Here is a 23,764-nt window from a genome sequence, read left to right on the forward strand (position 1 = left end):
GAAAGGGTTAAAGGCAGAGGTATGTTACTAGAGCGAAACCTGGTGCGGTGCCAGCACGGTTTCCGTTGTTTGACACTGGAGCTAGTGTTCGCCCTCGGGCCTTGTAAGGGAACCGCGGCCCCTCCGGAGCAGGTTTCCCCGGCCGCCTCCACACCGGGAGCCTCCCTGAAAAGCCCGGTGGAGCTGCTGCCGAGGCTAGGCTTGGTGTCTCCAGGATATCGGCAGCCTTTGAAAACAAGGAGCCGGTGTCGGGTGAAAAAGCCACCGCCTGGGGGGGATGGTTTCGGGTGCTTCAGGAGCAGCAGTCCGGTCGGCATTTCGGGGCCCGGCGCTCCATTTTCGGCTGTGTTTTGCCCCGGTTTCTGCAGTTTGCTCTCTGGCTGCCCTGGGTTTTGCACCGTGGTCGCTGCTGCATGGTGGCTCCAAGGAGGACCGTGCCCGTCCCGCCTCTCTCCTACAAGCCTTTTGCTAGCAACTGGCTTTGAAATCCTTCAGGGACGCCCAGGCGCCCAGAGGATGGGCTCGGAGAAGGGAGCTGAGCGCAATATCCCTGCAGAAAGGCTATCTGCAAATATCTGCTAAGCTGCGGGGCCGCAGGGGAGGTGCTTTGAATTCGGAAGTATTCAAATAGGAAATCCAGACATATGTTTTTAGCACAAAGTGCCCTTCGCAGGCTCCGGGTTACTTGATTTTTCATGGGAGGGGAGTGTAGCTGAGGGTTTTGGAAGTTGGCACCGTCAGTTCGTGTGTACAGGCAAATAATTTCACTCCGGTGAGGGAGTTCCCGGTTCACTGATTTAATTTTACACTATGCAACTCCAAGCTGATCCGTGGACTTTAAAGATCCCTAAGCCCAAGGCTCACCTGATGCTCCTCCGTGGAGCCGGCGTGCGCCCGACCCCTTCCCCGCACGCTGGGCAGGTGGCCCGGTGCCTGCGACTGAATTTACATCCCTGAGCTTGCAGCCCCTTGCTCCGCTTGGCCCGAGCCGTCGCCGGGATGGTGCTTCCCGGAAACACGGCGAGAAAGTCAAACAGGCGGGAGAGCGGATTTAAAAAAAAAAAATCCCTAGTTTGGCTCTCGCTCTGCTCCGGGTGGCTTCCCCGACCGCTACAGCCCCCTTGGAGGGTTTTGCCCTCCCTCGGGCTGGGAAAAGCCTTTTCCCTGCAGAGCCGAGAGCCCTTTGCCGGGCTCCCCGGTGTGCCGCGCGCCCCCAGCCCTGCTCCCGCTCGCCCGGGGGTGCTCGCTCGCGGCTTGCGATTCGCAGCACCTCTGCTTCCCGTTTCGGGGAAGGTCAGACGCAGGGCAAAGCTTTGTGGCTCAGCCCTTTGTCTGAACTGAAATGCCGTTTCGGAATTGGAGCCGTATTGGGGGAAAAAAAAAAAAAAAGGAGGAAGAAAAGAAAAAAACTAGCCTCCGTAGCTGCCTTAGGAAGCCTGAAGGGGAGAGGACCCCGGTGCAAGCCCGGCTCCCGGCTTCTGCAGCGCCCTTTGCTTCGTTCTCCCGGCTAGCGCCTTCTCAAAGAAACAGGAAAAAGTTGGGGGACCTAGGGGAAAAAAAACCCCTTTGAGACAGGATGGGAAGCACCCGAAACTTAGACACGTGAGTGATCCCCGGGCACTGTCGTGCTGCTAGCGGGGGAAGACGCCCGCAAGCCAGGGAGCTGCAGGGGGAGAGGTGTCCGGGGGCTCGAGCCGAGCGCGGGGACGGGGACACCGCAGGAACCGGCACGGAGCTGGCGGTGTCTCCGCAGGGCAGGTCGCTGCTGAGTTGGAAGGTGATGCTGGGGAGCACCGCTCCGCTCCCGGGAGCCTGGGGGCTTTGTGCTCGTTTTGCGCGGTTTTGGCCATCAGAAAACTATTTATTCCATTCCGTTGCATGAATTTAACAGCGGGACGTGTGTTCTCAGCGGTGCGAGGGCTCAGGTACGGTCGCGCTGGGCCGGCCGTGCTCCGGGGAGGGACTGAACCGGCGCTGGGCACCTCTGCCCACCCAGGGTCTCTCGGGTGCCTCCATCCATCCAGGCCGTTGTTGCAAAATAACACCCAAAAATAAAAAATTCCAGCCTTAAAGCAAATCTCAGGGTGGGACAGAAAAGGCTTCCAAGGGAGTCTTCCTGCAAAACACCTGTGACGGGTCCCGTTTTCGGGAGGCACCAAACCCCGAAGCGCTGGGGATGCCGCCGGCGGTCACGGTGCTGCGCCCCGAGAGCCGAGCTCGGCCCCGGAGGTTCGGTGCCCGCGGCAGCCGGGGCGCTGCCAGCAGCGGGGTCCTGCCCGGCCCCTCGTTTACTGCAGCCCGCGGCAGAGCCAAGCCGTCCCGCCTTCCTCGCGGGATTCGGGGCGGCTCGAGAAGGGCCGTGTAAGGTCACCTCGTCCCGGCGGTCGGCCGCGCTGGCTGCGAAGGGCAGCGCGGGAGCAACTCGCCCCAGCTGTTTCCTGCGATGGCTCCGCTCCCTCCCGGGCTGCCGGCGCCCCGTGGCTTTCCAGGCGGCTCGGACCCCTGCCGCGCCAGCAACCGTAATCTCCTCCTTCCCGACTCCAAGAAAAATACAGACGGCTTCTTAGAAACTGCCTGGGGAGCGCTCCTCTCCGACGGAAAAAAAGAGCGTGGGGAGGCGAGCGCGAAAAGGGCAGGGGGGTTGGGGGTGCCGGGAACGGCGCGGGCGCTTGCCGTGAGCCGGGCGCCGCAGGGCACCGGCTCCACCAGTGAGACGACGGCGCCTTGCGGGTCCCCAGGCCGGTGCTGTGGCTCCTAACGGGGGAAAAGACGCCTAACGCGCTGTCTCCGTCTCTCCTTCTTGCAGATGTTCGTTATGGAGAAGGTCGAGGGCGCCCAGTGCAGCCTGCACGAGTTCAGCGTCACGGGCTCCACCTACACCCCCGAGGGACAGATGTGAGTACCGGTGCCCCTGGGCGGCCTCTGCCTCGGCCATGCCCTCGCCGCCCTCTGCTTTCCCGGGAAAATGGGGTTTCTCGGTGCTGGGAGGACCTGTGCAGGGAGCTTGCCAGCCCCGGCACGCGTGGGGCCGTGGAGGCAGAGCAACGAGAGGGATGAGCGTGGCCCCGGTTTGCAGCCACGCTGAACCTTGCGTTTGGAAATACCTGCCCTGTGCTGTGGGTAGGGCCACGTTGGCCTTGCAGATGTTAGTTATGTCCTAGGGCTGCCCATAGTTTCCTGGGGCAAATCAGTTCTTCTGCCCTCATTGCCAGCTCTTGTTCCGCATGAAGCATAGAAGATGCCTCCTCCTGCTTACCCTGGGTCTGACTTTCACCCCTGTTTTCTGCTCAGGGCAAGGGCTCCCGGGCACGGAGCACAGGGCTGGGGTCTTGGTGGGGCCTCTGGGCTCTCCCTTCTCTAGCAACCACAATAAAACAAGTCCACTTTTGAACCGGAGAGGTCAGTGTGGATGGAAACATCAAGTGTGGAAATACTTGAACGCTGAATGAGGTTTTCCACAGTACGTGCTCCTTCCAAATCTTTTTTCCAAATTTTCGAGGTCCGTACCTTTACATATGAGAAGGTCACCATTACTCCCACCTGTGTGTAGCTCCCAGGGGCCATCAGCCAGATGGCTGGATCTGTCAGCTTGGCCAGCAGCCAGATCGCCTGGCCAGGTGGAGGTCCTTGGCCTGGGTTTGCAGACCCTGGCATGGAATGTGCTCACCAAGTCCAGGGTCCTCAGCAAAGATGGGCTTGGTGGCCAGTGCAGCCTGGTGTGTAATTCCGTCAACGTTGATGAGTTTTAGATGTGTTTCAGGGGAAACATGGGCTTTGCTGAATCTCAGCCTAGGACTGGAAGTGAAAGCCAGTGACTTCTCCCTGATGCATGATAAAACGTGGTTTTTTTCGTCAGTGTTTGTTTATTCCGTCTCTCCTGAAAGGAGAAGTGCCAGAATTGGATGTGGTTGTGCCTACAGTGGTTTTAGCTGTCACTTTTCAAAGAGGTTCTGGGTCATCTTCTGCAGAGCTCCTTGCATTTGTAAATAGCTGCCCTGCGCTGTTGGTAGGGCCACGTTGGCCTTGCAGATGTTAGGAGCTCCTTCTGTTGCTCCTTCTATTTTGAGCGTGCTCATGAGTCAGGCTGGGCATCCCTCTGCTCGCCCGGCACGAATCCCGCTGATGGCCTCCGGAGGAGTCACACCGAGGGGCGCCCGGAAACGGGAGCAACCTGGGTGCCCTAACCCGGCGGGTCCCGGGGCGCCCATCAGCGCTGCCGGAGGGAGAGGGGTGCCCAGCGTCCCCGGCCGAGGCAGCCCGGCTTGGCTGACCGCCTCCGCGAGCGCTATTCATAGCCCGGCCCTCCTTGCCAGCACGCTCCTCAACTCGCTGGCGAGGTATTAAGTGCCGTCGATCGCGCTCCTTGCTTATGTCCTTATAAGTGCCTGCTAGAGACGCCAACGGGACAGCGGGGTTGCGCTGGCATCAGCGCTCGCCCGGGGCAGCTCTCGCCGCAAGAGGAGCCAAGGCGGATGCGTTAACGTGGCGGAGGGGCGCGTTGCTCCGCGCCGGCCGTGCTGGCGCACCCTCGGTCCTGCCTCCGCTGTCGGGCACGCGTGCATCCTCCTGCGGACAGCTGGGGATCCGCGCGGCGCCGGGGCCGGCTGCGCGGGAAGCTCCGCGCTGAGCCCCGCGTGAAACCCTAGGAAGGGTTTTCCGGAGGCAAAAAGCTTCCCTGCCCCTTTGCGCGCCCCGGCGCCGGTCGCTGCGGGCCAATGCTCTCCGGCACGGCGTATCGGGAGTCTCGGAGACAGAGGGATGAAGAGGGCAGGCAGGAGGACTTGGTGGGTAAAGCGTGCTCTGCTCCAGCTTGTTTTGCTTCACGGTCACAGGCAAGTTCTTAACGGTGGTTTCTTTTGCTCATCCGTTGAGTGAATATAATTAATCCCAGCCTCGGGCTTAATTCATGAATATTTATAAAGCCAATTTGATCCTTGGATAGGAATTTCCATGAAAAAGTGAGCCAGGTCATAAGCTGGTATTAATCAGTGTGTCTCAATTAAACTGAAGGGATCGAGGAGCTGAACTCGCGTCTGCGAAGCGCTGAAGCTGAAATCTGTCTTTTGTCCGTCCGGGGCCTGTCTGCAGGGAAACCGCGCGCTGCCCTGCAGCGGTTCCCGTGGCTTTTGATTTTTGTTTCGGCACCATTCTCGCCCGGTGCATCGAAGTGGGATGCGAGGGCTTGCTTAGTCCTTGCACGCAGAAATCCCGCTCCTTCCCGCCCGGAGCTGGAGGGGATGGAGGGCTCGGAGGGCTCGGAGAGCTGGTTGGCTGCAAAAGCCTTCCGCAGGATTTCTAGCCTTTTGGTACATTAAAACACCCCCCAGCGCCTGCAGGCTCCCTTCGTCCCGCCCCAGCCCTCTCGGGGCCGCGCGGCGTTTGCTCTCCTGTCCTGTATCTAAACAGCTCAGCTTTTTGTCCCTGTGCAAACAGATTTTTCAGATTTTCTTGGCTGCTCCCTGCTTTCCGCTCCTGAGCTGTAACAAGGGCTCCAAAATGTTCTTTCCATTGGGAACCAGCAGTGGAATAAACCGATCCTAATAAATGCCTGACAGATTATTTTTCCAGCAAGCCGATGGCCGGCTGGGTTTGTGCAGCTCTAACCTGCAGTTACCTCTCCTCGAGTTAGAACAATTTTTTGTTTCCCCTGAAAACCCCTGTTGTCATTTCTGCCGCGGGGCAGCAGGCGGGTTCGGATGAGGAACGGTGTTTGGTTCTTTAGTGGTGCGTTCGCAGCCGTGACCGGCACGCGTCTACGTGGAGTTTGACTCCTTTGCAGAGTGCCTGGCTGCTTAAGGTCGGGAGCGCCAAAAAATCTAGTCCTAAAGATATCCGTCGCGTCCCCAGTCGGGAGATCCTGGCGCTCGTCGTCGTAAGAGGGCCGGGGTAACCCCAGAGCGCCCACAAAACCGCGTTTCTTCCTTGCCAGGCTCATCAGCAATTAGCATCCAGCCTGGCCGGCTTCAGCCCGGGGTGGGTAGAGGAAATAGCCGGTTGCAGCAGCTTTCCGTAGCAAAGAGCTGCTATTTATGAGCTGCCCATCACGGGGGACAGCTTGCCCCTTGCTTAGGTGTAGCCACAGCGATGCAGTCGTCGAATTTGTCTGCTGTCCTGAAACGTTTCCTTGGGCGCCGCTCGGCTCTTCGGAGCGCTGAGGAGCATCCGGGGGGAGGAGAGGGACTGGCTGCCCAGAGCTCCCGCGGCTCCTCTGGGTACCCGCAGCAATTCGAAGCCCTTGGGGGAGTGAATGTTAAATCGATTTTCTATGCTCCTTTTCTAGTGCATCTCTTTGTGGTCAGCTTTTTAATAACCTGACTTCCTCCTCCTTTCCGCTACCAAGATCCGAAAGCTGCCAAAGTCAATGGGAAGCCTGTAAGAGATGTTTTGAGTCACGATGGACTCCTCTGCAGCCCCCTTTTACTCTGGGCCGCTCCAGGAATGTATTTGCCACACGTGATATATATATATTTTTTTTTCTTTTTTGCAAGTAGTTCTGCCCCCATTTCTTAAAGCACAAAACAAGAACCCAAGCTTTTAATTCTAAGCCCTGGGCTTGTAACTAGGTTCCTCCTTTCCTTCTGAGAATTGTACAAAGGATATACAGGCAGATGCTAGATACTATTTTAACTTGCAGTCTGGTAACGTTTGAGGCTCTGAGCGATGGATTTCTCTCCCCAGCCTCAAGGACGAGAAGCCCGTTCAGTGCGGGCAGTACGACGGGCTGGTGGAGCTGGCCACCATCTGCGCGCTCTGCAACGACTCCTCGCTGGATTACAACGAGGTGAGCGAAGCCGCCGGCCCACGCGCGTGGCCGAGCTTTTGCAGCTCTCTCGGATCAGCGCCGGGTCCTCCCTGCGGAGCATCACTGTTTCGCCACGCGGCACCGGCCAAAGCCCCCGGGGAGGGATGGGATTTCTGTTCGTTATTTGGGGGATCCGTCCTTGGGGCCAATGTGAGGTCTGCAACCCATCCCCGCGATGCTCGGACGATGCTCGGGGAATCCTGGGAACGCTGCAGTGAAGGAAAGCATCCCTGGAGCTGGAGATAGGAGACGTGCCCTAAAGCTTGTGCCACCGTTCCTTTCTTTCTGCTCTCCAGTCAAAGAAAGTCTACGAGAAGGTAGGAGAAGCCACGGAAACAGCCCTGACGTGCCTGGTGGAGAAGATGAACGTCTTCAACACCGACACCAGCAAACTCTCCAAGGTGGAGCGAGCCAACGCTTGCAATGCGGTGAGTAGCCTGGGAGGCCGGCGCTCCCGTGGTCTCTGGCACGGGGAAGGAGAGCAGGGCTCTAAGGCGGCTGTTATTTGAGCAATAACCGCTGGCGGTATGAGGGACTGATCTGCCCCAGGAGGCAGTTTGCTGGTTCGGAGGGTCGTGCTCTGTGGAGCAGATGGTGCAGTAGCTGCCTCTGGTTTGCACTGGCAGAGATTCATGGACTGCTAAGCCAGGAGACACCACTGGGATCATCTGAGCAGACAACCTATGAAACATGGGCCCGAGAACTCCCCCAAAACAATTCCTGCTTGAACTAGACTTGCTCTTTGGAAACATATATCTACTTTTGATCTGAAAATATCCAGTGATGGCTACTCCACTGCTACTATGGCTCTCCAATGTCTCCTTATCCTTCTAGTTAAAATGTACTTTATTTCAAGTCTGGATTTACTCAGCTTTGGTGTTATGCCATTAGATTTTTTTTTAATATTTTTGCCTGTTAGATGGAAGAGCCCTCTGCTGTGGAAATTGCTCCCTGGATAGGTACGAGCGAGTTGTAATAAATCCCCTGAATCCTTTCTGACAAGCGAAATGGAATTTCCCAGCCTTTAATCAGTCCTGTGGCTCTGCTGCTTTGCTGCACGTGGCTCTTGCTTCGCCGTCTTCCTGCTCAGATGCCCAGCAGTGCTCTGTGCCGAGTTGGGTTCGATCGCCTTTGCCTGCTTTCTTTACTCTTCTATTTGGGCATGGAGGAAACGTACCTTATACTGCTTGTGCCAGGGCACGAACTGTGCCGGGGACCTGCCTTCCTTTTCTGCCCGCTCGTTCCTCCCTAATTAGCAGATGGCCCTTGGCCTTTGCCTTTCCAGCCATGCAAATCTGTTGCCATCGTCACTACCAGCTTCGTTTATCCGGGGCTCACAAGGAGCAATTCCAGCTCCTTTTCTCCATTACCCGGCTGTTAGCAGCGGTGCACAGGCAATTAGAGGGTTCCTTCTCTCCCTGCGCCTCGGTGCCACAGCCACCTTTGCTCTGCACACTTTGATTTTGTGCTGCAGGAGGGTTCATGTCATCCTCTGCTGGACCCTTCCACACTCCCCTGTCTCTCCAGCAGGATTTTTGGGTGTTTTCTGTGCTGCGAATGAGCAGCTGGCTGCATCCACGTGTCCTTCCCATCCCTCTGAGCGTGGAAGGCCCCGTGAGGACCATCACAGTTGGGACCCTCATGGGTCCCTGCAGCCACATCCCGGGTGACAGTGCTGGAGAGCCCATGCCTGAGCCCATCGAGTGAGGCTCTCACAGCCCTCCTGTGACTGAGAAACTCAGAACTTCATTGCTTTTGCGGTTACAAAACTTCCTGCCCACGTGTTCACTGGAGTTTGTGTCTGTTTGCTCCTGTGCTAGGTTTCGCTGTTTACTTAGAGAGCCCCGTGGTGTTTGCCCTCGTGTGTCCATAGACAGCAGTCAGATCTGCTGTCAGCTTGCGTTTTGCATGGTTAAACAAGGCAACCCCTTTTTGCACCTCTTGATAAGATCAGCCACCTGCTGCCAGCTCCTGCAGGAGCCCTCCTTGCGTCTGCTGCAGCCTCAACTCGCTTTTCTTGAACACTGCATCGTGTCCACAGCCCATGCCCTTCCCTCCAGCAGCCACAACGCTGTCCTCTCCTGCCAGGACAAGTCTGCTTGCAGTGCCGCTTTTGCCAGGACGCATCCGCTGCTGGGGAGCGCTCTGAGGCCGCTGCCAGCTGAGCAGAGCTCCTTCTCCATCCTGTTTGTATCTTTGTCACAAATGACAACCTCCTAGCAACAAAAAATAATGATTGTATAAACAATTCAACCACAAAGCGACGCAAATAATCAAGATAGTCATTTAACATCCCAGCTCCCCTCTGCAGAATATGCTTCAAATCAGCCCCGAGTGCCCTGCTCGGTTAATGACTCTTCTGGGACGAGATGTGTCCTCCCAGGGACAGGGGGCTCGGCCATCGTGATGCTAACATGGACGTGCAAGAGGAGGTGTTCGTAAATCTTTTACGGCCATGGGGATAGGTCTAATGAGGGCCAGCGACTCTCTTGCAAGATACTTGGCTCCTTAAGTTATTAATAGTAGCAAACGTGACGAGCCTGGTTTGTGGTTGGGTTGGTGTGGCAGGGCGTAGGGAGGTGTGAGTCTGTGGGTGTGCGCCTCTGCATGCCGGCGGCTGCGACTGCGTTAGCGTAGGGATGGATGTGTCTGTGGATGTCTCTGCATCGCCCCTCTGGTCTCTCCTAGCTCGTGCGCTTGTCACGGCTGTTGGCCAACGTCAGGCAGCAGCAGCCACGTGCTGGAGGCCGCTGAGCCCCGTGCCTTTGCTTCTCCCTGCAGGTGATCAAGCAGCTGATGAAGAAGGAGTGCACCCTGGAGTTCTCCCGCGACCGCAAGTCCATGTCTGTGTACTGCACCCCCTTCAGCACCAGCCACAACTCCGCCGGCAGCAAGATGTTTGTCAAGGTAGGGGCCAAGGTCCTCCTCGCCAGCCTGAGGGGGTTCACAGCCTCCTTCCCTCGCCCCTGGCCTTGCACACGCCTCAGTGAGACCCAGCTCATGCTGGAGAAGGTGGCGACGGTCTGCTCATGGGAAGGTGGAGATTTTCAGCCCTTGGAGGCTGGTGTTTCCTCACGGCCAGGAAAAACTCTGCGTGTGTGTGTATGGGTGTGTGTAGAGGTCCTGTGAGTGAAGCTAAGTTGGATCAAGGAGCAAAAGATGCAGTTAGAAAGCGCTGCCGCGAGGCAGGAGAAGCTGTGCCCCTCTCTGGGAGCACGTGGTGGTCTCAGGCATAATCCAGCCTCTGTGGCCGCTTCATTTGTCTCCTCCGTGAGCTGACCAGAGGGTCCAAGAGCCAGCAGATAAACTGGTGTGGTCAGGTAGGTGGTGAGTCTTTGCAGTATCGATAGAAGAAGGAGGTAGATCATTTAGAGGGAAGAAAGGAATTGGATCTCCTGGTGAAGGGTGCTGGGGCAAGGGAGAGCTGCCCCTGCAGAAAACGCTGGGGCTTGCATTTATGGGTTGTACCCTCTGACTCTGGTAATGCCCAGAGGGCTGCTTTCGACTTTCTGCTGTAACCAGAAATAAAACAGTATTTTAAAGGAATTATTTTCCCAAGAGAAAGAAACAGAGGAGAAGTGGCAGGAATTTCCCCCCTGTCTCTGAGAAGATTTATATGTTGTTGTTCCCACTTGGAGATCTTCTGGATGAACTCTATCTTCTCGGTCAGGTCAGGATTGTCTGAATGCTGCCGGAGCTGTAGACTTGGCTGTCGGCTGTGCGAGCTGGCTTTTTTTAAGAGGAGCAACTGTGGGATTGCGTATCGTTCTGCAAGTGCTACGTTAGAGGAATGCTGAGGGTCCTTCGTAGGGTCGAAAGGGCCGGGGTGTGATGCTGAGATGTTAAAGGGCAATGGGACATGTGTTCCTAAATCACGCAGGCATTGTGAGCATCCTCCCCTGGTAGGAGGAGGAGACCTACTGTCCTTACTTCCTTCAGACCTGAGATGGGATAGGTGCTGTCAGAGTAACTCGAGGAGGCCTGTAGGTCTAGAGGAGTGAGACAGACTTCCCCCTCAGGCCAGACTCATCAGTCTGTTGACCTGAAGAGAGTTCATCTCTCCCAGCCGGGCGGGCGGGCGGTGCATTGCCATGGTTGAGGGTGCCACCTAGCGCAAACTGAAGACGTGGAGCTTGCTGTCTCACCAGCCTTTGCAGGGAGACCACGTGCGCTCTGGGGCTTTGCCTTCCCACAGTCACTTTCTTCAGCGCTTGCAAAAGACAGGCAACCTCCGGTTTCTAATTTTTGTAGCTATTTGAAAGGGCTTTTTACCCTTGGTTGCACTTTGCCTCCAAGCCTATCTGCAAGATCGTGGCCAGGGCTGAGGTCTGGTTGATGCACAAGGCGATTTCTGGGGAACTCGGGGAATTCAGCTTGTTGGCAAGAAGCTGCCCGGGGCCTGGGGTGGTTGGGCCCACCCTGAGGCCAGTTCCTCTCCTCCCCAGGGTGCCCCGGAAAGCGTGATCGAGCGCTGCACCTATGTCCGCGTGGGCACCGCCAGGGTCCCGCTGACCTCCTCCATCCGGGAGAAGATCCTGTCCCGGGTCCGGGACTGGGGCATGGGCATCGACACACTGCGCTGCCTGGCCCTGGCCACCCACGACGCCCCTGTCCGGAAGGAGTCCATGCAGCTGGATGACTCCTCCAAGTTCGTCCGCTACGAGGTAATGGAGACCCAACGGGGGGCCTCAGTGCCGTAGCACTGGGAGGATCTATCTTGCTATCATGCTCCCTTGCAAGGATGGAGAGCGGAGATCTGAGAGGGGATGGGCAGGCAGCATGGGGAAAATCCTGGTCTCGTTTGCCGGAGGGAGCTGAACCCCAAGCAACAGGGTCGTCTTTGGTTTTGCTCTTGTTCCCCTGTGTAACTGTGATGCCCTTGCTGTGATTGCTGCCCCTGCTGCAGCACAGCTCACAGGCTGCAGCAGCTTTCCTTCTTCCCAAAACTGCATTTTCCACTGACTTCCACTGCCCCAGCAGAGTTTCTCATGTGCTCTCTGGTTTCTGCGGGGGATCCAAGCAGGCCAATAGTTCAGCTCCTCTCTTCCAGCCCAGTTGCAGAGCTGCATGTGGCAGGCTGGTCCCAAAGGGAATGGTCCCCCTCCACTAAGCACTTGCCTCCCTAGTTTGATTTTATCCTAGGGAGCAGCTCTGGTGAACCTGGGGCTTTCTGCTGTTGCAGGAGGTGTTCAGGGACCTCCATGAGGGACAGGGATGAGGAGAGAGAAGTGGAAAGATTTGAGGTGCGATGGATGGGGCAGATAAGCACTTGAGTGTCCCCCTGCAACTGGGTTACAGTGGGAACCATGTCAGACGGAGCAGGGTGCATCTGGAGAGCTTTGGCTTCCTTCGTTGCAGCTAGTAGGAAATTTCCCAGTGATTTTACTGGGGAGCAAGACCTGGCTCATTGCAGGGGAAATTCTCCAGCGTCCTTTGATCCCTGTGCATGGGGTGATTTAAAGGTGGGAAGAGAAGATGGCTCCATCCCCAAGGAGGCCTGGGGAGATTAATTTGCCTCCTCCCCTTTTACCATCAGGACAACCTGACCTTCGTGGGCTGTGTGGGGATGCTGGATCCCCCCCGCAAGGAGGTGACCTCATCCATCGAGATGTGCCGCAAAGCCGGCATCCGTGTCATCATGATCACAGGGGACAACAAGGGCACAGCCGTGGCCATCTGCCGGAGGATCGGGATCTTCTCGGAGAACGAGGACGTGGCGGACAAGGCCTACACAGGCCGGGAGTTCGACGACCTCCCGCCGGAGGCGCAGCGGCAGGCCTGCCGCTCAGCCCGCTGCTTCGCCCGCGTGGAGCCCGCTCACAAGTCCAAGATCGTCGAGTACCTCCAGTCCTTCAACGAGATCACGGCGATGGTGAGTCCCGCGCCGGTCCCAGCCCAGCGAGAGGGCAGGCGCGGGGACTGTGTTTCAGCGGGCCAAGCTTGCTTTTTCATGCCTGAAGCTTGTCTTTCTGCCCAGCCTGTTTCATTCTGTCCTTCTAATACCCGCCCTGCACTTCGTTCAGACCGGCGATGGCGTGAACGACGCGCCTGCCCTGAAGAAGGCCGAGATCGGCATTGCGATGGGGTCTGGCACAGCCGTGGCAAAGTCAGCTGCCGAGATGGTGCTCTCCGATGACAACTTCTCCACCATCGTGTCTGCTGTTGAGGAGGGCAGAGCCATTTACAACAACATGAAGCAGTTCATCCGCTATCTCATCTCCTCAAACGTTGGCGAGGTCGTTTGGTGAGAGCTTCCCGTCTCCTGTGAGCCCCGGCTTGAGGGAGGTGGGAAAATAATAGGAGAGGTGTGTCCTTTAGGGTGCCGAGCAGTGACCTGTGGGCCCAGCTGTGTCCTCCTCTCCCTTGGCATGCCCGTTGGCCGAAATTGTGACCCCAAGTACCAAACCAGAGGACTCTGTGCTGGATGCCCTACCTCGTTTCCCGGGGCAGAGAGATTTTTCTTTCATAGTTTTATAAACAAGTCTGCTCCTCCAGAAGCCAACATATTTCTTATTTAAGCACAGCCAGGGAATGCTGAGGGATGCAGGTACTTGCGCAGAGGCTGTTGTTGCTGGGTCACGCCAGTGCACTGTGCTTGAGCTCGTGGGAGGACTCTGGGACAGACGCAGTGAGGTGGTGTTGTGCTGCCTGCTCCTGCCCACCCGTCAGTCCCATGAAACAATTCTCTCCATAAATCAGCCCTCCTTGGCAATGTGGGCACAACCTTATGGATAGCAGGGATCACCTGGGAATCCTTTGTGCTAGTGTTTCAGCAGGGATATCTGCATGGGGAATGGGAAACCACATGGCTGTCGTGGGTTGATGGTTAGTTCAAAGGTTGTTTTTGACTGTGAAATGAATTTTAACGGTGAAACAAATTGTAACTGCAAAATTCAGGTCTGGATTTCAGACTCCTGACTCTGGAGTTGTGGGTTTGGCTGCAGGAATCTGGGTGAATATTCAGTATGGTGTGTATGGATCCAGGGTACCTGCTCGCTCTCCCCTCGGACAATACAGATACTTTTCCCTGCCTCCCTGGACAGCATCTAATTTAGGACTGTCTGGGTCTTTGGTCTGCAGCATCTTCCTGACAGCTATCCTGGGCTTGCCCGAGGCGCTCATCCCAGTGCAGCTGCTGTGGGTGAACTTGGTGACGGATGGGCTGCCGGCCACCGCGCTGGGCTTCAACCCTCCCGACCTCGACATCATGGACAAGCTGCCCCGCAACCCCAAGGAGCCCCTCATCAGCGGCTGGCTCTTCTTCCGCTATCTGGCCATCGGAGGTAAGAGCCCCTGTGCGTGCCGTGCCGTGTTTTCCACTGGCTATGGCCTTCGTGCTCCTCCTGGGGCCCGCTGGCACTCCTGCCCCACACTGTAACGTCCGGTGGGGTGGATGCATCTGTCCAGTCATGGGGACAGGCTACGGGTCCTCACCCCGTCATAGTGTGGCAACCACGGTGCTTGTGGTAAGAGTTTCTCTCTCTTCGGCTGCAGTGTACGTTGGCCTGGCAACAGTGGGGGCAGCAACCTGGTGGTTCTTGTATGATGCTGAAGGACCACAAGTCTCCTTTTATCAGCTGGTAAGTTGGGAAAGTGGTGATGTGTTGAGCAGGTAAGGACTTGGATTCAGGTCCTGGGGCCTTTGTCTCTATCTCCTTTCTTCTGTGCTTACTGTAACATTCCCAAATTTCTAATGAAAAAGACTAATTAAAGAAAAATAGCAAATATTCTCCCTCAGATTCATATTCCTATCTTGCTTCTGTCAGCAACCAGCACAGGCAGGGGGACTTTATCCAAAGAAACTGAAAGTAACTCCTGTATCTGATGTCAGGTTAAAATGGACCAATAATTGTACTACCGTAGGGTCTGAACGGGTCGATGGGAAACAGAGTCCCGTCATGCCCTTGGTGAGAAGCAGTCCCCAGGGGTTGGCAGGAGGAGCTTGCAGCTTCCAGGCTGCAGAGCCCTGGCCAGAGCCTGAGGTCTCTGTACGGAGATAAGGTCTAGGCTTGTCTCCAACTTTGTTAGCTCTTTCACCAAGGATTCATCTTCAGTTCATTTTATCCTGCCTTGCCTTCTTGTCCAATGTGGTTTGCCACAGCTCTGTAACTAATGTCTTGTGCAATGGAAGATCTGTTTCTGATGGAGATGCATGTTCACTCGAACAACTAATTAACTGCACATAAAAATCTCCTAGCAACTATCCAGACATAACTGTGCAAAGCCACAATCAAAACAAACAGTGGATTGCTTTATACTGTTCCATCAGTTGCTCTGAACAATAGGCTGTTGATGGCAACTCTAACAAGCAAGGTTCACCGTGTTCCCCCACAAAGCAGTCTACCTCTTCCACCTCTTTCTTGCCTTTTCTATATGGTACTGTTGTTCTGCGAAGTATTTACGAACAGTTTCCTGTGCTGACAGAGGAACTTTATGAGGTGTACAGAGGACAACCCAATCTTTGAAGGAATCGACTGTGAAATCTTCGAGTCTCGATATCCAACCACTATGGCTCTGTCTGTGCTGGTGACAATCGAAATGTGCAACGCTCTGAACAGGTACAGTTGGCGCAGGATAGTCCTGTGTGCTCTCCACCTCACCTCTTCTGCGGGGGGTTTCTTTGAGCATCTGTTAGTGGGCAGTGTCAGAGCACGGATAGAGGCTGAGGAGGGTCTTTGGTTTGACTCGGCAGAGCCATTCTGAGTGGTCTTGCAGGGGACCGTTGGCTTACCGTAAATAAATTCCTCTAAGTCGATGTGTCACTGTTAACAGCGGTGGAGGAATGACTAGATCTGCATCCTTTAGTAGAGTTTTGCCATGTTAACATCCAGTCCTAATCCATGCGTAGCTGGTTGTATTGAAGTGGGTGTTCAAATCCAAATTGTGGCAAAGACTGAAGCTTTGAAACGTGGAAGAGGGGGGCTATATTGTATAGCCCTGCATCCTGGAGAGAGGTGGAAACCTTCCAGCTTGGACACGCTTGTGGAGCCGAGAGGTTATTTGGGCTAATGTCTGTCCCCTCGCTTTCGCAGTGTGTCTGAGAACCAGTCGCTGCTACGGATGCCCCCGTGGCTCAACATCTGGCTGCTGGGGGCGATTGTCATGTCCATGGCACTGCACTTCCTCATTCTCTACGTCAAGCCCATGCCTGTAAGTGCTCTGTGATACCTCCGTGTGCAGCTCATGGTGGGCTCGTTCCCTGGACGAGTAGCTCCCCCAGCACCCTTGTGTCTGGAAGCTGTCAGGATGATCCTTCCTGGCGAGCGCCTGAGGACCAGGACCTGAGACATGGGGGCCATGATTCACCCTGTCCCAGTGAGGCACTTACTTGAGCTAGCTCTTTATGGGCAATGCAAAGAGGTGCAGATACCTCCAGAAGGTGGCTCAGCCCCTTCTGGAGGCATTGCCTCCCTTTGCAGTCCAGCGCTGGGGTTCCTCGGCTGATGCCTGAGGATGAGTGAGGTGAAGCGGTCGCTGTGTCTAGGGGTGTGAGTGTCCCGTTCTGCTCCCGAGTTCCTCTGTGAACATAGGCAAAGCCCCAGTCTGTGCTTCACTTTCCCCATCTGCTCAGGAGAGGTGAGGGGCATCACTTTTGACTCCTCCTGGCCAGGAACCACCTTGTGATCTTGACAGACCTCGGAGAAATCCTAGACCCCCAGTCCTTGTACCCGGGCTGACCTTTGCCTCAGTCTGTGGTGATACAACAGAAATTAACCTGATCTTTAAAACAAAAAATCCTTTCTCCTTCCCTATTAACATGTCAAATCCTTTCTGCCTTGCAGCTCATCTTCCAAGTAACCCCCCTGAGCTGGCCACAGTGGGTGGTTGTACTGAAAATTTCCCTGCCTGTTATCCTGCTCGATGAAGGACTCAAGTACCTTTCCCGCAACCACTTAGACGGTGAGCATGGTCTGCAAGAAAACAGCTGCTGACTGATGCTGTGTTTGCTCCATGGCGCTTTGCTTGGTGTTGCTTGATGGCTTTGAGGCCCCTCATTCATCTTCTGTACTCGCGTTGAGTTTGCACCCTGCATGGTTGTCTGCTTTCTCCAATGTGGCATGCTGTGAAAAATGGACTTTTCCTAGCACCCCCTTCCTTCCCGGTTGCCACGCCAGGCATAGCAGTTGATGCTAAAATCTGTTTGAAATATTCCCGAGAAGTTGGAACAATAGATAAATCTGCCACGTTTGTTTATCCAGCTCCTCTTGAATCTCTGGGAATCAAATCCCCTCTCTTTAAAGAAAAACGAAGCAAACGCTGGTTGCTAACGGGAATCCTTCCCTCCCACTTCCCTGGATTTTCCACCTCTCTGTGGCCATCCTTATGTCAAGTTTGTCACGTCTATTTTCAGATCAAACCACTCAAACACCTTAAAAGCTGTTTCTAGTGGGGGTTGCCATTGGCCAGCCCCACTTAGGGCTCGGGCTGGTGGCAGACGGAGGTAGGAAAGCAGCTCAGACGAGGCCAAGCCTGTTTATACCAGGGCTTGGGCTCCTGTGCGCTCCAGGGCTCTGCGCTGTAAATCATGGCGTGTGTTTAGACAGCCCTCTGAAAAATATTATATCATCTTTTCTTTCATTTCTTGCAGAAGATGTTGCTGTGGGTGATATCTCTGTGCTGAGTTAAGCCTTCAGGTTTTCCCTGCCTTTGTGGAAGGCCTTGGCTGGGGCACCGGGGGTGGCCGAGGGCCCCGTGCCCACCATGGCAGCTAGCCCCTCTCCAGCGCTCTGGGCCCTGGCCTATGGGCAGCGACAGAAAAATAGATTTTACTCATTTTCCAGGGTGTGCTTGCCCACCCTGGCAGTGACAGCAGAAGGAAGAAAGGCAGGAGAAAGGCCGTCCTTGCCCAGGGAAGGTGACGAAGGGGGCCTGGGGTGGGCGATGAGCACCCTGGGTGACCTCCAGTCCCTGCTGCGCACCGTCGCCTTGCTCAGGTCTTGCTTTCTCCCCCCGTAGGCCACCAGCGTCCTAGCAAACCCTCTCCCTTTCGCTTCCCCCGCTACAAACCGCGCAGGCAAATCGTGTGAATCCATTCCTGCGTTTCAGGGCTGAAGGCAGGTGTGGTTAGCCCTGGCAGGAGGGTCGTGGGGGATCGCACCAGCACCGGGGACCGGGCGGTCCCCAAGGGAGGGCAGCTGCCTCTGCGCTGGGGGCGTTCACGAGCCCCCGGCTCCCTCAGCCACCTGTTTGCTTAGAAGCCGAGCGCACTTGCATGGGGAAATGTCAAGCAGGGAACCCCACGGAGGTTTGGTTTCTCTTGGAGCAGAACCGTGCGATTGCAAAGAGCTGCGAATAGCGAAAGGGAAATTGGGGCAAGCCAGCATGGCCCTGCCCGGCCACGTTTCCCATCGCTCCGTCTCTCCAGGGACCGGTGGGCTGGCGGTGCTCGCACCAGCTCTCCTTTCTGTGGCGAGCTGAGTCATAACCACAGCAACTGTTCAGCTAACCCTCTGCCCAGAAACGGAGATGGGCAGGCTTGTGTTTTTACAGAGCGGATGGAAATTGCTTATTTTTATTTAATTGATGCATCCCTCAACAGACTGATCAGGTGCTTTGCATCACCCAGGTCTGCTTACTGTATTATTACAAGCCTGTAGCAATAATTTCACGGTGCGGCACTGGGCTAGGACTTGGTCGAGCAAGTTTAATTCTTGGCTGTCACAGTCCCTGCATGCCCCTGGTCTTCCCTTCACCATCTGTGGTGTGGGGATGAGTCTTTCTTTCTCCCACACTTCTCATTTCTCTCTAAAAACTAAATGTTCTTTGAAGAAGGGCTTTTCTTTTGCTCTCTACCTACAGCTCCAAGCCCAGTGGGGTTTCTGGCAGCTGTTTCTGGAATACGTGCAATCCTTTTGAATCTGATCGTACCAGCTCACAGTATTTCCCGCTTTTGGGTCCCTCCTGCCATGCTACCGACGTGCCTGTTCCCCTGAGCCACCTCCATCCACGCAGTCATGGTGCTGGTGCTGGTCATGCTAACCGGTCGCTCTGTGTCTCATCCAGCAAGAGTTTCCAGTGCAGCTATTCAGTCACAGCTACAGGGCAGAATCACGCTTAAATCATCCCGTTTGAAAGAAATAATTAAAACCTTGCATCTTCCTAATTCCTCTGGTCAGATTTACTTAAAACAAAAACCACTTTTAAATGTGGTATTGTGATTTTTTTGCCAGGAATTCTGAGGACGGTAAGAAACACATGGAGCGGGGAGCACCAGTTGAAAACCTGCAGGACTCCAGAGCAAACAGGGTTGGCTTTCTTACGTGCATCATCCTTGAATACCGTATTCCTGTTCTGCTGCTAAAGTCTTTGTCATGTGTGGTGGGGACCTGCTTGGACAGTGTCTGGGTGAACGTGTCTTTGAAAACTACCTGATGATGTATCTGTGATCGGGGTATCTCTTGCCCCTGTTTTGCTTTTCCTCGTAGTGAAGCATGGGGAGATGGTGGTGGTGGAGGTCACGTCGTGGAGGAGGGCTGGTGAGGAGCGATGCAGCTGGAGCTGGTTATGACGGTGGTGGCTAGGAGGCTCTCAAAGTCCCATCCTGCCTGTTTTTTCTGTGATTTCTCGGTGGCTGCAGGACAGCACTGCCAAGCAGGATCCCAGTTTCTGTGTCTGTCAGCTTTGTAAATAAGGAAAGTGTCTGGCAGTGCGCTCTCTCCTCTCCAGATGTGTAATATAGCACTGCAAAGGTCATGAAGATAAAAAAGCATTATAGGTCATTAATATGAAACCTGGCCTCCAGGCCAGGCTTTCCAGAAGAGCTGAAAAGAAATCAATGATGTGCTTCAGCGTTCATCATTTGGATGCCAACTAGGGAGGTGACGCAGAACTAAAATCTTGATTCTTTCACCTCAAAAGTGCTCTTGTACGAGGGGTCCTCTTTCTAGCAGTGGCTTCCCGTGTTTTGCTTCACAAGAAGGTCTAAAAAGCCTGCAAAGCTGCCATTTATGTGGCAGTCTGCACAAGGGGCCAGGCTGTAATTTAGCCTCTGCAAGACAGCGCTTGGGCGATGGTCTCTGACGTGGGACCGTTACGCGATTGCAAGCGGAGAGGCCAAAAGCCCCCAGCCCAGCTGCCCGCTCTGCTCCCTATGGGTGGCTCAGGGCTTCAGCACTTCTGAAAACTCGGCATGTTTTTGTCATTTAGCATTAGCTGTTTCTCCAGGTCAAATCTTAGTCCTTAGGGGATTTATAGCTGTGAGTTCTGCTGACTCAGTTTTCGCATGAAAAAGCTTCTACTTTGATCACATCTAGATAAGTTGTATTTCCACTGATTTTTTTTCTTTTCTTTGTCCTTGAAGTGGAAGAAAGTGGAGACTCTTCAGGGTTTACTCTAGTCTCAATATTTTACATGTCTCTGCCCACTCATCTGACATCCGTTGCATATTTATCACTGACTTCACCCATCTCTGGCCCCCCTGAGATTTCTGCTGTCTCAGTTTTGGGAAGCAAAGCGAGTGTGAGACAACCAACGAGAGCGCATGGTTGAGCTGTATCCTCATGATCTGACCCATAGAAGTTCGGTTTGGGAACTTGGAGGTGTTCTCCAAGGCCTCCACAAAGTCCTTCTCAGAGAGATACATACTGACGGGCTCGCAAGGGTTTTGCTCTTGCAGCTGACCACCCTCAAGGACCTCTTGACCTGATATTTTTAATATTTGCCATCCCCTATGTATCTAAGTAAGTATATCGCTCTTTCTCAGCCCTGTGGCATGCAGAAGGAAGGTTTCCAGGGATCTGTGCCAAAATCAAGCAGAAGCCACTTTTCCGAGTGGTTTCCAGAAGGTATAAAATCCAGACAAGTCCCTGTGATTAATCGTCAGTGCTTGTTCCCCTCCGTACACCATCAGCCACTTCTCCCTGCCGTCTTGGTGCCCCTCTGGTCACCCCCCACCCTGCACCTTCTCATCGTCCTTCTCATTTTCACTATCTTGAAGCAAACTTGTTCCATTTGTCAGTGTTGCCACCGTGTGGTGTTTTCACCCATCCTTGGCCCGTGCAGCACTGCTTTCTGCTCTCTTCTGCTGCAGAAGCTGATTTGAACAAGAGATTGTGCATTTGTGCGAGCATCCTGACCACCGAGGGAAATTTGGCCTCTTATCTTATTTCTTCTTTATGCTTTGAAATCCTCCACGTGAAGAGCAGTTTGCTGGTGTGGTAGCGCAGTGACAAGCATGCGGGGGCCTGTCTCTGCGGTGTGTGGCCCGACGGTGCAGCTTGGGGCAGTGACTTCAGCTCAGTGGGAGCAGACCCAGGGCTCCAGATCCCTCAGCCCAACCTCAGTCAGAGACAGCCTCAGATACAGGGGTCATGATCTCCATTTCTGACCGTAAAAAAGCTGCAATGCTTTGCAAAAGGGCCCTCCTCTCTCTTATCTCCCCGGTGCGGCCACACCTGGAGATGACAGCAGTCCATAAAAGGCCCTCCGAAGCAAGCGAGCAGTTGTAGCAATGCAATTTCGGTGTGGACAAAATAGTCGTCCTCTTTCCAGGAGATGGAGAGCAGCAGAAGAGCTGGTACTGCGCTTGCGAGGCCGTGGTGTGCCCTTGTAGGGTAATCTCTGCGCGTGGCTACCTTAGCCAAGCCGTGCGCGAAAGGGGAAGGAATGCTTCCCGCGATGCCAAGTCGTTCGCTTGAGTTGTGGGATGCTCTCGAGGAGAGCGTTGCTGCACCTTTGAGTGTGCGAATCTCATCTCTCTAGATGGGACTTCACAGTGCTGCTGGCTTTTTCTTTTTTTTTTTTCTTTTTCTTTTTTTTTTTTGGTGCCTGCCATGCTTTAGAAACAGGAGAGCAGAGGGAAACACAGGAGGAAAACATCCTCGCGCTGCAGGGCTGGGCCGCGGGAGCAGCAAAGCTGCTGTCAGCCGGGGTGCAGTGCTCGGTGCCGCCGCTGCGCCGATCCCGAGGGATGCGAGCCTGTTTCCCTTTCCGTCTCTTCCTGGGAGCCGGCGTCTCGGCTGAAGCTGCCGGGGGCCCTGCGGCAGCGGTGCTTGTTTTCGGAGCCACGTGCGCTGCAGCGGCTCACTCTGCTGCCAGAGCTCGACCGAGGGAGCGATCGGTGCCACGGGTGAGCAGCCGCGCTCCCCCAGCGTCTGCTTTTGCAGGAACACGGTAAGAGAAAAGTCAAAAGCAATAATGAAAATGTCCTGCAAAGCCTTGGCTTTTCTGGTGGAGAGCAGATCTCGCAGGAAAAGGGCTCCCGTTGTTTGGATGCAAGTCTACATGAGTTTAAGGGCTGAGACAGCCTTGATAAATTTGTTGTTGTGAGGCAGGATCAAAATGGGATCGGGGGAATTGAGACGGCCCCCAACAGCTATTTCTGCAGATAGTTCCTTGGACCCACCTTGTAGTCTCTCACTGGTGTGCAGAGAGGACAGCCGCACAGAGGCATTTAGGGAGCTAGATCCTATTAAAATTAAGTGGGCACTGGGCACTTGGCTGATGTCAGTTTTTTTGGAAATCTCAGACTCGCTACAAGGCCTGCAGGCCTGTGTGCTTGGGTGTTTTTGCTCAGAGGCCTGCGAATTTTCAAAAGTATCTGGAGAGGTTGGGGAGCCCGAGGCTGTGGTTAAACGTTCAGTGTCGGTGCTGCAGAAGTGCCCCCTTCCTGTCCCTGCGTCACCCGGTGCGTCATGGCCGTGTAGCTGTTTGCACAACCACAAGGTATGGTAGATTGGGGAACTGCTGTGGCCAGCCAAATAACTGCCTTTTTGTTGCTTGGTTGCTCTGGCGGGACTGTGTAGCTGCCCGAGACATCCAAGCAACTTCTTGGTTTCTTACAAGTTCTTCTTGTTTCTTAAAAGACATATGCCTGAATTATTTTTGAATTGCGACATTTCAGCTGGCTTTTTTGGGGTGAAAACTCTTCTGCGCTTCTTCCCTCATGGTGATACTTTAGAGTAGACTACTTTTGGACTTCTTTGCTCAAAAGTCACCAGTAGGGGTTGTGGTGATGGAGCAAGGGCATGCCTCCCAGCTCACGGTGCGGAAAGTGGGACGCCCCTGATCCCCGTGCCGGGAGCTGGGAGCCACAGATGCTCTGCGTTTCACCAGCCACGTGCGGCAGAAGCACACGTGCATTTCCCAGCCCAAGCTGCGCGCCATGGAGGTCTGTAGATGCATGGGGTCAGCAGGACCAGGTTCCCACCGGCGGTCCCTGGCCAGGGGCTCTCATCATATGTCATTGGGACAGCTGTTTGCACAGACCAGTTGTGGGCACAACTCCATAATGAATGAAGATCGGCAACTCCAAAGGCTCCATCAGGCTTGAGGAGCTCAGGGCCGTCCTGGGGAGGTGCCTCCTGCTCCATCATCGCCTCGAGCTTCGGAGCCTGCAGCAGCGGCACCTTTGCGTTACTCGGCTCGTATCGCCCTCAGTTTCTCAAAAATTCAGACCTCCATCTGACTCCCTGAGGAGCAGAGGGAGCTGGTTTGCTTCGGTTGGTTTTTAATGGTCAAATGTAGTAGGATTAACTCATCCAGAGCGAAGCTGCCATTTTAACAATCAGCTTTAAATCAGGACACAAAGGAGCTGAAAAGAAATTTTGGAAGAAGTTGTGAAAAAAAAAGTTCTCTCTCTCCTTTTATTTATTTCCCTGGAAGCATGTAGGCACCTGATTGCCAGCACTAATGTTGAGGCTAATTTGTAACCTCAGATAAGACCTTTATTTGTCAAGAGCATAATAACAGCAGTCAGCTCTGCGAGATGTTTGGTGATGTGTGCAGAGATGAAAGATAAAGGAATATGGTCAAAATATTCATAAGTAATTTTCTAAGTCATCTTGGAAAGTGCCACCTTATTAAAAAAAAAAAAAAAGAGAGAGAGAAGAAAGATAGATAGATAGATGCCATGGGCAGACAAACAAGTTAGCGGGTTTTCTCCTGCTATATAGGGAGAAAACGTAACAGAAAATGGAATCGGCCACATTTTGCCTGTTACATTACATATTCTAGTTCATTCAC

The 23,764-nt window shown here is 54.5% G+C and overlaps 1 protein-coding gene across 4 annotated transcripts in view; it reads left to right on the forward strand.

The window, feature by feature from the left end:
* Positions 1-23,764, forward strand: part of ATP2A3 (ATPase sarcoplasmic/endoplasmic reticulum Ca2+ transporting 3) — a 67,065-nt gene that overhangs the window by 36,484 nt on the left and 6,817 nt on the right. For 2 of the 4 annotated variants that reach the window (XM_067309975.1, XM_067309976.1), the window contains exons 6-17: positions 2,807-2,895; positions 6,679-6,781; positions 7,099-7,230; positions 9,584-9,709; positions 11,248-11,466; positions 12,339-12,674; positions 12,826-13,046; positions 13,883-14,085; positions 14,297-14,382; positions 15,227-15,360; positions 15,835-15,952; positions 16,585-16,702. In XM_067309975.1, the coding sequence (XP_067166076.1) occupies positions 2,807-2,895; positions 6,679-6,781; positions 7,099-7,230; positions 9,584-9,709; positions 11,248-11,466; positions 12,339-12,674; positions 12,826-13,046; positions 13,883-14,085; positions 14,297-14,382; positions 15,227-15,360; positions 15,835-15,952; positions 16,585-16,702 (1,885 nt within the window). Of the gene's footprint in view, positions 1-2,806; positions 2,896-6,678; positions 6,782-7,098; positions 7,231-9,583; positions 9,710-11,247; positions 11,467-12,338; positions 12,675-12,825; positions 13,047-13,882; positions 14,086-14,296; positions 14,383-15,226; positions 15,361-15,834; positions 15,953-16,584; positions 16,703-18,601; positions 18,861-18,972; positions 19,049-23,764 lie in introns of those variants that run through there. The other 2 variants (XM_067309977.1, XM_067309974.1) reach the window with 2 other exon arrangements.

Source organism: Apteryx mantelli, chromosome 22 (assembly GCF_036417845.1).
Source record: "Apteryx mantelli isolate bAptMan1 chromosome 22, bAptMan1.hap1, whole genome shotgun sequence".
NCBI lineage: Eukaryota > Metazoa > Chordata > Aves > Apterygiformes > Apterygidae > Apteryx > Apteryx mantelli.